Genomic DNA, 16,421 nt, shown 5'->3' with positions numbered 1-16,421 from the left:
TTACTAATTGATCACTCTGTATGTCTGACCAAAAAAAAAAACAGTTAATTACACGGATATGTCCTGATAATTGTATAACTATTTCCTATCTATGATCTCCTTGCGATACATATGATGATAGTATAGTCTTAATTATATTATGTTCTGGCCAAACGTTTTTTAGTAGTTTTACAATATCTGGCCTTAATTGATTTATACTGGCAAAATTGATCAATATTTAACATTTCTCATAAACCAATTACAGTGGTTCACCAGTAAGTAAATGCCTACCTAACAAATTCATTTGACTACCCTTATATACACCGTTATATCCTTATGTATCTTAATCTCTTATCAGATAATTATTTATCATTTTTTCGTTCAAAAAACAACCGCTAGATCGCGCCACAAGCACAAATTTTCCTCGGTAACGTTCAGCGTGACGCACAGATTTTCTTATTGATCCCAAGCCAAAAGACATATCCATGTCGAAATCAATTTGATCAACTAAAATCACAGCAAGTAAAAAATATCTACTGATAACAATATTGTTATAAATTCACACGAATCATCACGTTGTGCTTGGAATGATGTTTTTAGCTTTTTTCGGGTTTTCCTTGGTAAAAACAAAGCATTACTCGATTTTCAAGGAGTTTAACGTTATTAAATACTTTTCGCATAATCGATCCTGCGGCGAACACACCGTTGTAAAAACTGCTACCTTGCCAGATTCGCAGATAAAGCACAGTTAACTACTATAATACAGTTACCGTTGACAGTAGGGTATTGTTGCGGTAAGGCGTTGGTCAATGAGTGATAAAACAGATCTAAGGGGTACATGACAGACTTGAGGTTTTTTTTAAATGTATATTTACAATAGAAATGGTTTACTGCTGGACGTGACCTCGGCACGAAGGGAGGCTTCTTGGGCAACAAAAGACATTGTACTAATGGTTCGGGTTAAATGTGTGCAGAGCGAGGCGGCGGCGAGATGGCAAACAATTACCGTGGGATACGAAATTACATTTTTTTTTTTTGAACAGGCCAAAATCGTGACTAAAGTAAAAAATCCGATCCGACTTTTAGATCTAAACGTTTTTATTGTATAAAGCTCTCTCTCTCTCTCTCTCTCGAATAACGTACCACAGCGACCATCGCCGAACTAACCGAATGACAGCAGTTCTCGTATATTTTGTTATTTTTTTTTTGTGCTCTTATTGATCTTAATCTGTTTTCATAACGTACCTACTCTCAGGTTCCTTTATTATTTTATCATCTATATTGTTATTGTACACGAGCGACAACACATTTTTGTGACGAGACACGGTGACTGAGAAATTAACAGTAAATTGATTCACAGTTTGCTAACTACATAATGTAGTTTGGGTACGATTTATGATATCTTAAGAGCTGCTACACGAAGAAATCGGTTCAGCGACTTGAAATATACCGAAATAATAGCATTTATAGTTATTTTGTTTAATACCGTTATGTTTGGTTTGGTTATTTAGATTGGAATGTTTGAGAAATTTTGAACACAAAATTTACAATAATAAAATCTATGCCAAATCAGACCACATGACAACTGTTTCATACTGTTATGGCGACTGCTTAGTTATAATGGGTGATTTTTTTTATCGAGGGCCACTCAATATCTCACTTTTTTTTCCATAGTGTTTTTATATTATAATGTGTTCTCAATTTTCCACAAATTTCTACGTTCCTTCCCTACTCCCAAATTAGTTTTTTTCAATGGCAACTCTTGAAGCATTATTTTTAAAGTTATAACAGTTTAAAAGTTAGAGGGGAAGTGCACTTAGATAAAAATAATAGTACACACTCCACCCTTTTCCTCCTACTAGAATCTTGAAACTTCAAAATTTATAGTACATTATCCGCAATTTAAAACTGTAATGCAATAGTATGCGTTACCATTTGAGTTGACAAAAAAACTAGTTTGGGAGGGGAATAGGGACATAGAAATTTGTGACCCTGTTATATGAAAAAAATGCAATTATTAATTAAACCCAGTGAGATACTGAGTGGTCCATGCTAAAAAAATCATTCTGTATGCTGTAATTTATTACACCCCGTACCTACCCATGATTTCCATTTATGTGATATATGTATGTGTATATTTCCATTACCAGTAATATAATTTTAATTAAAAGTCGAAGATTAAAATATACTATTACACGAATAAAAAAAATACAGTAGTTCGTGTTTTAACCATATTAAATCACGGTCTGCGTAATTTATTACATTTTAGAAATTTGCATGGAAAACTACAAGCATATAGGCATCTCGGTTTGACATTGTAATTAAAATAACCAGCGGTAAACACGGTTTACATGTGTAGAGGTACCTATAGTAAATTATAGTATTCCTTTGATAACCGCAAAAAGAAACTACATAATATAATATAATATTTTATTGTACACGGTTTTTTTTTCTCATTGTGCGCCTTTTATGGTTATTTAAAACGCATAAAATAAGACATTCCGTATTTCCGCAGCTACCCGAATGACATTTCTTTTTATGTCTTCGACGAGGAGATGAAAAATTATTGTTTTTTTTTTTGTGTTCGGACCCACGACCAATTTTTAACCCACAGACTGCGAATGCTTTATGTAGAAAGTTTACGGGATAGAAATCGTGAGCGAAAAGGTCATAAATAAATTAAAAAAAATTTCTTAAACATCAAGAAAAACAGTAACTACATAACACACTAAAAAAATGTACACATTTTTCATCACAAAATGATGGCAAACTATATTTTTTTGAAAAAAAATTCACATTACTTCCAAACTTGAAATGTTACCGATTTACAGTGCAAAAAAGTAAGCAAAGGAAAAATCATTAACCCTATCCGCTTAGAGGTAGAACATTTTTTCTTAACTTTCTTTTTTTTCAGTTTTAGGGCTTACAATTTGAAAACTAGACTTAATGCTATTGTATTGTGCTGCCTATTGTGGAAACACACACAAAGAAATTAAACACTAGATTAATAACACAGTATTATAACTAGTTGATATTGATATTTGCTCGTTATTATTTTTTAATATTTTGTAATGTAAAAGGGTTTAGTGGAACTAATATGGCAATGTATTTCATGTTTTTTAAGAAAATCCCAACACATGAGTTAACTTCTACACCTCCACACAATAATATTCCTAATATATTTCCATCTTTGTCTCTTTGATCCAATACTGAACCATACTCCAACTCTGCGATTTCTTTTTCCTTTATCTTTAGTTCCATCCCAATTCAAACTAGCCTTCTGTCCACAGTCCTCTATACGCTTCGCTCTCCCCTATAATCTAATACAAGTTTCTCGGCTTTCTTTCTTTCTCCTATCTGATTTTCATTTATTTAAAATTTGTATTCAATTGTATTTAACTTCGTACACTGTATGTTTTTACACACGAGTTGTCTAAAAATTGATTTATACATATATTTCATAGTTTTTTTTTTTTACCATCTACAGTTTCGCAGAGTCCTGTGGGGTTTCTAGGACGATAATAATGTGTATTACTGTTGTCGTGTCTACTCACTCGTTTTGAAATCCCTCGAACTCTTCCGGTTGTTCGGTTATGGACGCTTCCATGTCCAGATAGGAACCGAAGTCGCCGTCTTTGTAGAGCTGCAGGGCGGCGTCGTCCAACTGTGAACAAAAAAAAACCAAGCCAAACCGACTATGTTAAACAGCAGCTGTTGTTAACAGAAAGACAGACGACGGCGGGAAAAGTCAAAAAATGTACCCACACAAAACCGCCAACCGGTAGAAAGACCAAGGGGGGGGAGTGTTACGGTCTATCGACGTGCGTGCGGGGTGGCAACGGAGACTTGGTTAATGAGGCCGGGAACCGATCACGATTCGCGACGGTAATTATCAACGGGCCAAAGGTCCGTGAACCTTAAAAAAATATACAACGTGTACAACTAAGAAGAAAAAGAAAAAAAAAACTGCCACGGCCTGACGACGGATCTGGATCGAGCGCACGGTGTAAGATTTTTGTCACATAGCGGGCGCCTCTTCTTCCTCTTTGTTTTCCGTTCCGTGAGAACCGCCCGACCGTAAAACACCGTCGTAGTCGTTCTTCACAGCAGCTTCTCGTTATAATAATGATAATAATATTACCGCAGTTTACACACACACACACAACATAACCGGAGTGGGAAAACTTAATAATTATCTTGTCGCCGCTTCTTATCGTCCCCGCGTGTCTTTCGCCACAGGACAACGGCCACCGGGGAAGCGTTAACTCTGGTCACTTTTAAAGTAAACAAAAACGTGACGGCCATGTTGAAAGGTCACGTACCAATGACCGTACCCTTACCTTTTCTTATCTATTTAGTACACTATCAGTTTAAAATATTGATATTACGGTTTGTATTTTATAAAATATATTTGTTTAAATTAGTTATAACTTGAATTTATTAAATTGCTAATACATATTAAAATCTCTCGAAGCAATTTTTCTAGTCATTAAATCAATTATTGTTTTGACTTTCGCATAAAAATATTATATTCTAATTTTAGTTTTACGAAAATGGTCACACTGCGACGCTCTAAGACTGTGGCCGTCGCGTTTTTAAGTATCTTTCCCGTGTTAATTGTTATCAGTGTCAAGATTCGTTAATCACAATTAATAGTCGATCGTTCTGTGTAGTTTAAACAAAAGTGTTTAAAATTATTGAAATAATCGATGGGCTACCGATTAACACCGCTGTTGGGCACACGCGACACTTTGAAAGCTATTTCAGACCCGTGAACGACATATTATCTAAATGTAGGTATGTAAGTATATACACAGTGAACCTACTCAATTTTGTAATTAACTAGTGTTTTTTTTTAACATTTCCTGCGTACGCCTTCGTGCAGACAACAACTCTTTCCCACTGTCGTGAACACTCGTTAAATACACGTTTACAGAAAACCATAAAAAATAAAATACATAATGCTATTTCATCACTTCCCTTTGTATTCGCACGTTCTGGCACCACCACGTTGGTTGGAGATAAGTAGGTGCAAACGCTATAATATGTAGATATCTTATTTAATAGTTCCAATAAAAATGCACGGTCAGAGACTTTAACGAACTGCTATGCTATAAAAATCAGTAAAATATTATAATAACGCTATATGAAGACATGTATGAATAGCAATATCTAATTTGACAATTTATTCTATACTAATTAACGAAACCCATGTAAAACAACTACAGCGAGTAGATCTCAAGATTACTCAATAAATTGAATTTCTAATTTTTGGGTGGAAAAAAACTGGCTTTCTCGGTCAATACTTGTCATGTAGCACCTATAAGAAGAACGCTGTCCACTGCCATATGGTATTCACAGTTTTTACACATAAACAACTAAATAAAAATTAGTATGAAGATTTTATGGCCTATAAATTCGATGACCCATCTATCCAAATATCTACCACTGTCGTTTTTTATCTATTTTAATAATAATAATAACTCGATGGTCTCTTTGGAGTTAACCGTTCCGAGAAAGTTCGATATCGTTTTGAAGTCAAGTTGGACGATTTTGTATAAATAGAAAGTAAACTTGGCATTAAACAATAATAAATTATAGGCCGTGATGTGCCGGAGCTACATGTTTGCATAAGTTATGACATGCTTATTACTATGTCTATTTTAATTAGCATAATTATATACTTAACAGTATGATTGACTGTATGTGTACACCATTGCTCGTACGCCCATAATGTAACGTTTTAATTAGTTATACTTGCATGCTTGCCCTTACAAAAAAATACAAAATATCATAACTATGTGATAATATCAAAAAAAAAGGGCAATTTGTAAACCGCGTAAAGCTACAATTAGCCATTGTTCCACACTACGATTTTATTGTCCTTTCTTTAGAGAGATCATCCTTAGTCATGATGACTGTATGAGACTTGAATAGGCACCGTATAATTTCAAAACTGCTCTTTGGACTTTTAAGATTATTGTAACGAGTAGTTGGACGCCCAAACCGCATTAAACGTTAACAGCCATAATATAAATTATAACCGAGATCGATCAAAAGTAATGGTGCCCACTGCAGTGTGTGTGTGTTACAGAATGAAAATCCATTTCAGGAATAATTGTTTACGACCAAATCGAGTTACAAATAATGTAGCGCATAATTCATGAATAAAAAAAAATGATAATATTCAACAAGAGCGTTTGCCTAAAATTCCACATTATCACACTCGGTGCAGTGAAAACGGCTTAAATTCGGTACTTAAATCTCGATAAAAAGGGTTATCTTATTTAAAGTTCCAAAAAACGAAGGAAAAAAAAACATAAAATAGAACATAACTGTTTATTTCAAAATTGTATTATTGAACAAAATATATTAAATATTGAAATTTCAATGAACGAGTAAATTAAATAATTAAGACAAGTTGCTTTATTACAGTGAAAAAAATCAAATGAAAACGTTTTTTTGTTCTATTCAAACACATCACTAAATCAACTTATAAACTTGATATTTGATTTCAGGCAGTTTTAAGCAATTTTTCAATCGGCTGTTAATCTGATTAAAACTGAATAATTAATTATCAGACACGAGTGTGATGAGTAAATTAAAATTAGTTAACAGATTTTTAATTGTTTAATGAAATTGAACTAGTTACTTTTTGAGAACTAAATAATAAATATTTAATCAACTACAGCCCTTTATTAAAAATCAAATATTTAATTGGCATCGAGTTAGTTTCAACTATCTAATTTTTTTATGTTTTTTTTATTTAATAGATATTTAGTATATGTATAGTTGAATAATTATAGTTTACAGAGGAGCCAATTTCTTTGATGGTCTAACATGGATTAACATATTGTGATATTCTTAAAAGATATCCAAAATATACGCTTTCAACATATTACAACAGTGTCGTCGGTTTCAGGTATCCGAATACGATGAGTTGTACACAGTTTTTTAACTAATTGATTTTATCAACTACTATATAATACTAAACGATCAATTTTTTTAATTCACTCGCAAAGTGAATGGAAATTTAGCATGATAAAAATTAACACGTGGAAGATACTTTGGCTTAGAGCGTCGCAGTGTGACCATTTTCGTAAAACTAAATGTAGAATATAATTTTTATACGAAAGTCAAAACAATAATTTGACTTAATGACTAGAAAAATTGGTTCGAGAGGTTTTAATAATATGTATTAGCAATTTAATAAATTTAAGTTATAACTAATTTAAACAAATATATTTTATAAAATACAAACCGTAATATCAATATTTTAAACTGATAGTACTGAATAGATAAGAAAAGGTAAGGGCACGGTCATTGTACACATGCCCTTTCAACATAGCCGCCACGTTTTTGTTTACTTTAAAAGTGACCCTTCTGCTTTTATCTATTATGTGGAGAAACCGCTATTGGCATAATATCTACTATTTTTCAGACGAAACCCGATCCGCACAGAAATGGGGCGACGCAAGAGACACCGTTGAAGAAGCGACCGAACGTGGTGTATTCACATAATACAAGACACGGCGGTACAAGGTCAGCAGCCCAAAAGGGGGCGTGATACAAATATAATGTGTTCCGGTTACACGGACGGTCTCTGTGCATCGTCCGGATTTTTCGGATTCGTTATAAATCAAAACGTAGGCACAGCAGATATTATTATAAGGTGAACAGGTGAAGGGATATCGAATGACGTACCACCGGCCAGGACACGGGTGGGGTAGTGGAGCAGTTGATGTTCTGACTCGAGTAAACGGTGTAGTATAACATAAACTTCTGGAGAGCACACACGGCGGCGTTTGATATAATATGTAACAATAGAAATAAATGAGTTTTTTTTTTTTATAAACGGTTAAACGGATCCGATTCGTTGTGAAAATTCGGTACAGACCGTAGAGTAAAAACAATATAAAGAGATGAACTAACAAATATACTATAGCTTGTATGCGACAGTGAAGTAAATAGTAGGACTAAAACCAGTATGGCCATACAAAAGACAAAAAAAGTCCACATCGGTTGAGCGATTAGTACTGTGTACGATAAAAAAGAAAAAGTATTTACTCCTTATCACAAGCTATGTATATAAAAACGGATAGCTCACTCGGCCAAAGACTGATAAGGGCTGCGCAAAAGTATCAGTGTAGCCGCATGAATTAATATAAATTATTGTGCAGTTATATTACAATATTGTTGTAGGTACAAACTTCTTATCAACCATACGATTTAAATATGATAAAGAAATTTTAGCACTCGATCTGTGGTTCACACTGATTTCATGTGTCCTTATCTTAAAATATTTTTGTTTTTTTTTTTCAAGATACTATTATCTGATAAGTTATCATCGCTACTATGTATTGAACGGTATTTTAACTAGGCAGACTGACTTTATAGTCCCACAGTTTGCGACACATTAAAACCACTATAGCCACCCCCTATGGTACAATAATAATAATTATTATGATAATTACATTGCACATTATGTAGACGAGATACTAGTTATGCAAAACCGGTGACAAATTTATCGGGTCTACGTGCTCGGACGCCTACAACAACAACCGGACATGTGGGAGACGACAGTGGGAGCGAATAATTACTATAATATGCGATACGCCGATTAAAATCCAGTTTGTGTGTATACTGCCGTTAATCAATCTTAATAAAATATAGAATTTTTTTACAAGAAATCCCAATGCGTCTGTTCTCAACGTGTACCGAGGACTTTTATAAGGCGGTGCCCACGCTCTAAAAAGCCGCAGATTAAAAAATAAGGTTTCTTTTGAAAAGTTCAAGGTTGCACACAAAGCATATAAATGCACACACCGGCGGCTTAGTATAATATATAATATTTTCAACAAAATCTATATATGTGCATGTAACCCAATACTACGCGCAGCTGTCGATGGGAATCTAAATTACTATTTTTTTAAATTAACCAAAAGTCTATTTTACATCTTCACACGACACATACATATTATGTATATGACGTTATCCACGACAGCCATCTTGGCAAGTTCAAAAATACCTATATGTATATTTATATTTATAGCTATTAAATTTTACTGCTATATTCCAAAGAAAACGTTAATAAATTATCACCATAATAGTAGTGTTTTTTACTTACAATTTTGATCACTAAACCTACATTTTTATATAATAACCGATAAGCTAAACTTTTTTTTTTATATTGCAGTGGACCAAGTATTAATTGTTGAACATCTGTGCGGTTCTTTGTGACTTATTCGATTAAAAATTTGAAGTAATAATTGCATTGTTTTGGTTTTAGTAAAAACTCACGTAATTATCTATCCGGACGAGGCACGAGAGAGAGATTTTTATTATTATTTATTTTTATCTCAAAAAAATAAGAATGATTGACCGCATTTGATGTCAGTTTGTAATTATTCGCGCGAAGGTCAACAGCGAACAGATGTAAATTTTAGTTATAAATAAATTTATATTTTTCAAATAATGATTCGTAAACTGTATATTAATTAAATATATAACACGTCTGTCTTAAGCACAAGTTAAGACAAATCTTTAATCCACCAATGTTTCCGTCATTTTTTAAAATATTTGCACAAGACCCAAATACATAATATTTTATAATGTACACTGACAATTTATGTTCACCGATTTACATTATTTAATTGGAAACGTTAACATTGTTGATTTGCTATAATAACTATACTAATGTGGTCTATGAGTACTTCTGGACCCATAGAAATAATCATGATCAAGATATATTAGAATAAAATAAAGCAATTTAAAACATCATAAATCCGTTGGTTAGCAAAACTAATAATACATAATTTTGCCTGGTCATGTTTTTTTTCAAATTAAAATTTTCATTCTAATTTGTTTTGTAAAACCAATCGTTTCGCACAGTTGGAATATTATTAAAATATACTTTTCGTAAATTGAGAGAGACTTTCGGAGTTCATTTTAATATAACATTCAGCATTGGGGCATTTCAATACTTTCCTTTTTGTTTCGATTAACAAACGAATTGTGTAATTATTTTTTATTTGTGATTGTAATTTGGCGATAAACGTTTTGTGGACAGCTCAAAAACGGGAGAGTTTGATTGTTAAAACGATTCGAGTGCGGTTATAGGATAAAAAATATAAAACCCTTGTGCTTGGACAGACCAACACAACTGGATTACACCGCAGTTACCACACGGACTTACTTGAGATGAGAAGAATAAAGAAGAATATATATATATATTGTGAGTGTGTGTTGATATAGTATACAAACCGGTTGTTGACTAGGCAACACGACTTTTACCGTCTCTCGCTATTATATTATGACTATACCTACATATAATATTATAAATTATTTCATCTAAGAGTGTGTTCACCGTCATTTCCTAGCCCTATTCGCTCCCATCTCTCGACAGCAATTTTCTCTATATCCATGGAAAATAATAATATTATATTATTTACTATTAACCGCAGCAAACCGTAGGTACGCAATTGTCTTTTAATACACTTTTGCCCGTGTGTCTTATGAGTGTCTAACAATAATGTCTAACACACAACACAACGGTTGGCAAAACCAACGAGTAACACCGGTAGGAGGCTGCGGTATAATGCGATTCAATTCCCCCCTTGGTTCTCCATTTTATTCTTATATGGTAAGTGTTATTATTTTTTTTTTCATGCACGCATGCACCCGAGAAAAGTATTGTTTTTTGCGCCAGCTTAACCTAACCGCCGAGCTTGGAGTAGTGTGTGGTAGTGGAAACAGTGTTTCTGATACACGACATGTATATTTGTATATTATAATACCTATGCAACGGGCACAGAACGAACATATTCAGCAGAGGGCGTGTGGAGAAAAGAAAAGTCCTATAGGAGACTAGTTTTGAAACTCACGATACACATAATATATACACATACATTAAGAACTATATGCGTGGACTATATTATGTATTGAAAAATCTGCACAAATTATAAGGGATATTATATATAAAAATATAATTTAACAGAAAAAATCTAAAGAAAATTGAAATAGAAAAAAATACACAAACTACAATAGGTATCAGACTTAGAGCAGAGGACTTGTAGCTCTAAAAAAACACTTAATATGCAAGCACTTAAAAACTCTAAAATATGCACTATTTAAATGCTTTTAAATTTTTCTTTTAGCGATTTAATTAAACAAATTAATTACTAAAAAAAACATTTAAAATAAGGAAAACAATTACTGACTAAATTTAATTATATTTATATGCTACACTATGAGTCCACGACCAATGAATGAATAAAAACTTTCGGCTTAATGAAACTTTTACTATTTATTGAAAAATAGGTGTATTGAATAATTGATTTTTTTATTTTAATAATTTTATATTCATTCGTCTGACCTTAAAAAAAAAATTACCAATTTTTAGAAATTTTTTACTGACTATTATTTCGATGATAATGAAAGCCTAAAGCCGCAAAATATAGTAAAATTCTACAGCTGGACTATCTTGGGTATTTTTCAACTGTCATTTCAAACAACCTTAGTTTTTGATTCGAGTAATTTGGACTTATTTTTTTTTTTTTGTTATAAATAAACCCCGTTATTTTATTTCTATATTAAATACATTTTGACAAAAGTTGTAGGATGTTCGGACATGTTTTTGTAATTGTTTCTATTTCCATTCATGCTAATATAAAATTACAAAAAAATGTCATGTTTTTTTTTTTTAGAACTTGACATTTTTTTCCGTAAAAAAATATGTCCATCTTGCAAAATGTCAAAAACTAAGTGTATAAATAACAGTTCTGATACAGAGATATTACAACAAGCCAAAATTATTATGTTCCAACTAGGTTTTTTAAAGGTTTCTCTATGTGTAGTGAGGCTTCTCAGTATATTCCGCAGTAACCGTACTTATTTATTGGAATAACAATATTACCTATTTGTACAACAACAGTCAACAGTAATAATACAATACACATCTTTCGTGTATTATCCGAAAAAAAAAAATTATCCGAGTTTTCCTGTTTAGCTAACTGTTAAAAAAGTATACAATGCTATTATTAGATATTTTAAATAATTAAGAGAATATCTAACAAAATGCTAGGCGTATTCGTTTTAAATTCATTCTAAATTATTATATTGACTATTCTAAAAACAGGTTTTTTTTTAATTTCCGTTAACTACTATTTCATTTGTCTTTTGTTTACAAATTTCAAAGCAAACACTATGGCAGCTGGCTTATTCATGTTACGGTAAAAAAGTTTAAGGGTGTGGTAAAAAAACATTAGTCAAGTCGGTTGTGTAAACACACACACACACTGAGAATATAATCAACACTATATTATTATACGTTCTATTTCCCTTCGTGTGACGATCCCACAAAGTGAATGTTTAATTTTGTATTATATTTATTATTTAAAATTTACTTTGATATCGTCATACTGTTATATTTAGAAACGGTTTTTATCTCTTGGCATAGAAAAGGTATCTACCGCAGACCCGGTAAATGTTTCTTTTTTTTCTAACTATTGTATGCAAGTATAACAATAATAATATAGTTTTAAAAAACCCATTTGTTGTAACAAAAATAAACGATCTAAAAATCGAATAAAATGTAGTCTTTTTTAAAACTCTAAAATTAGCTGTTGACATTACAAGAGCGTTGCACCGAAAATAATGACAGACATACAACAATTATGTTGGAAGATATTATATTCAATGAATTGCGCTATTTTTATATTCTCACCAACTGCACTTAACTACTCATTGATCCCTTCGGCTAAACTTGTACAGGCTAGTATAGTTCCAATATATTAACTATTTGATTATTATTTTGTACATCTTGGATAGGTACTTTTGTAACATTGAAATATATCGAAATAATTGCACAAAAAAAACTAACTTATGCATTTTGAACTCGTACACTTTTACTATCAGTTAGAGATAACGGATATTGATAACAGATAACTGATAACAGATAATTGATAAGATATACCATATAACATATCAATGTTTTTCTGTAGAACGTTTTCAATAATTAGGGTTCCTTTTTTTTTGTTTTTGTTAACATTTTAACCACCGGCACGATTGCTTCGTGTAGTAGCAAGTCTGTAGCGTTTATTTAAAAGTGATTTTTAAAGTCCTCCGACCTCCCTGCTGGGTTTCTTTGTTTTTTTTTTTTTTTTTATTCAAGCTACTAAGAAAATGCGTATGAAACAACAACGTCACGACTGAAACGCGTCGGTTTATGAAAATTAATCACTTTAAAATAACGAAAATCTATCGACTAGGACAAATTCGATTGCGTTGCCAGCAGAACAACGGCCGACACCCTGGAAAAGTGGGTCAGAGCTCGAACCCGGTCGGATGGCATATAGAAGACGGACGATTCTCGCCTCCTACACACTACTACGGTGTACGCTTACTTCTCTAAAAATAATCACGTTGGATACACCTTACTTAAGACGGGAGGGAAAAAAAACTAAAAGGAAAAAAATATAATATACCTCAATTTTTGTCACGCGCGTACCGGCTGAATCGACGTGCCAAATCGACCGGAAAATTCAGTCGTTTTAAGTGCTTTTGAACCCACCATAATAAATCCATTGCGACACACCGCAATCCTTTTCCCCCAAGTATTTTTTTTTTTCGCCACAATGGAGGATTAAGCCGATTAATTGGAAAATATTTAAAAGTCTAGCCGCCGACTTACGGTCATTAAATCAAATCAAATAATATGTCGAATGGCATAACCAAAGCGGCGTGTGCGACTCGTGGATCCGTCTGAGATGAGAAAAGTGTAAATTTGTACATAAAGAAAACCAGTTTTTCGTTCATGTACAAATGACACCAAACCTGCTGTGGTCTGGAGACGTGACATTCTTCCACCTTTTAAAATGCAAATTGTGAAATAATATATATTATTATTATTCGTTCGGTGTGAAATAATTCCATATATTATTATGGCAATTACTATTCTATTCCAATACATATATACTGTGTCTACCTACTACTATTTAATGGTTATTATATTTTTATCGAATTTATCGCCTATTAAAACATGTTAATTGACACTATTACAATATTTACATGGCATTTGATGACAATTATTTGCATATACAATAATTATCAAGCACGAGACAATCGTCTGACATCAATCTTAATAAAAAAAAAAACTGTTTAAAACTTTTAATTTTTCTGCTTTTAAAATGATTAAAACAAAAAAAATAAAGACTGAAACATCAGACACCAAGACGCCTCTCCTTGTATTGCTATACATGTATAATAAAGTATATACCTAATATCAGTTACAGTAAACAAATACAAGTAAAGACTCAACACAGGTCGTGTCGCGTCGGCTGTCGACCCTAAATGACCCCGTAAAACTGTGAACTCAAACTAAGTCATGATTTTTAACACTCTTCACCACATTCTTGATTTTATACTTTCTTCAAATGTGTTCTATTATTTGTACATAATATAATATTATATCGAAGACGCCCATTTTTTCTCGGTAATCGCATAAACCCTTTTTAACTGCGCTATTATACTGTGCAATGGGAAATGACCGGATCATATTTTTCCCTGTACAACTTTAACTTTACTCATAGTAATAATAATAATTATTATTATTGTTGTCCGGCACGAAAATATAGACATTATGCAAGTCGAATAAATAATTTTGATTAGGTCCAAACGTACTAAAAATATTTATTACACAAGAAGCTTTGTGTATTCCAATTTTGAATACTTGACTACAAAGTGAGTAAAGAAGCCCCACAGCCATCTCTTATGGCTCTAGTTTGATATTTTCAACACCTCCAGATGTAGTAGGTACAGACCCCATTTACACTGGCACTCATGCCGCCGGTGGTAAATGGACCACATACAACGGTAATGTATATAATCTGAATAATACATGTCTACGTCCAGATTGAACTATTGAACGAATGATATCCACGACCACGAACCGTGTCTGTTCATTTCATCTTAACGAGTCTCATCAGTTAGGCTTATGGGCAGTTGCGTTTTACATGTTTAGTGACTTACGACTTCTTTTCGTTGTATAGGTAATAAAAAAATTAAAAAAACAATAATACTTGTAAAGAGGAAAAGAGTAACAGAGATAAATTATAGTTGGTTTTTCTTTTATTTAAAAACACCATGCCCCGTTCTATGTACGGTAATTTCTAGTAGTTATAATATATACAATGCCTTAAATTATATTATATTTGAACAAACACAAAGATATCATATATACATATTATTATTATAGGATATGAGCATAATTTAATAATGTGTGTGTGTGTGTATGTGTGTGTGTGAAGAGTAACGAAATTTGAAAAATGTAAATGTACTAGTAATGAAGTTATATAATACCCGGCCATGGCAAGGGAACGTAAGAGCCAAAAAAAAGAAACTAATTAAAATTAAAAAATTATTTACATGAAGTAAAGCAATACAAAAAACTAACTAAATTTAACTACAATAATAAATAATCAATTTTAATTAGAACTTTTAACCCCATTTGCCTTAAAAGGAGTTAAACATTTATACCTAATAAAAATAATAGTAATAATATAAATGAAAAGTGAATTTGTCAAACGTTCCAAGTGCCAGAGTATAAAAATTAAACTTAATAATTTTATTTGTATTTGATTCATTACCGGAAACAATTTTTTGTAAATTTTTCAAGCGAGGAATAGTTATTTATAAAAATTAAAAAAGCAATCACATTTAACACTTAAAAATATGTTTAAGTGTTTCCGGTAATGAATTAAATACAAATCAAATTATAAAGTTAAATTTTTATACTTTGGCACTTGGTGGAACGTTTGACAAATTCACTCTTCAAATATTGACAATTGCAATTAAATATTACTTTTCAATGACACACACATTACTAAAATGTTTTAAATATATAAATGCAGCGAGGAAAGGAACAAGAAGTAGCAATAAACGGATTTACTTTACTAAGATGATATTTTTTAACATTTGATACATAAATACATTTGTAACAATTTATTTAATATATATTATTTTAAACAATGAATAACTCGAAAAACAGCGCTTTAAATAATTTTTTTTTTGAAAAAAGTAACCTTAGGTATTTTGAATACAGTTGATTGAAAATGTTCCAAGTACATTTATAATTTCGAATACTTTATTTTAATGATTATTGACCGAGACTAATTTCATTCACAAGTCTTTGACAATATAATGAAACCGATAAATAATAATTAACGCCGACCGACGTATAAAAAAAAAAAGTATACAGGAAGTAAAACGTCCGAAGCAATTCAAAAACGACCCATTGTTCGTTTAATTATTAAGAACATTAACCACGATAATAATATGATAGTAGTACATATACTGGTGTTGGTACTTAATAAAACCACGCTATCGGACGACAAGAACAACAATGTAATAATCTTTAATTATTATTATTATATGCATTGATAATA

The 16,421-nt window shown here is 31.9% G+C and overlaps 1 protein-coding gene across 3 annotated transcripts in view; it reads right to left on the bottom strand.

Annotated features, from left to right (window-relative positions):
* The window catches only part of LOC126847522 (FH1/FH2 domain-containing protein 3), a 41,718-nt gene that overhangs the window by 10,242 nt on the left and 15,055 nt on the right, over positions 1-16,421 (bottom strand). For all 3 annotated transcript variants that reach the window (XM_050587829.1, XM_050587827.1, XM_050587828.1), the window contains exon 6: positions 3,534-3,643. In XM_050587829.1, the coding sequence (XP_050443786.1) occupies positions 3,534-3,643 (110 nt within the window). The remainder of the gene's footprint in view (positions 1-3,533; positions 3,644-16,421) is intronic.

Source organism: Adelges cooleyi, unplaced genomic scaffold (assembly GCF_023614345.1).
Source record: "Adelges cooleyi isolate 19-005CV unplaced genomic scaffold, UGA_ACOO_1.1 ACOO_flye_CR_arks_rails_tigmint_CR_PRNA_108, whole genome shotgun sequence".
Lineage (NCBI taxonomy): Eukaryota > Metazoa > Arthropoda > Insecta > Hemiptera > Adelgidae > Adelges > Adelges cooleyi.
The sequence above is the reverse complement of the archived record's forward strand: the minus strand, read 5'-3'. Positions and strand labels throughout refer to the sequence as shown.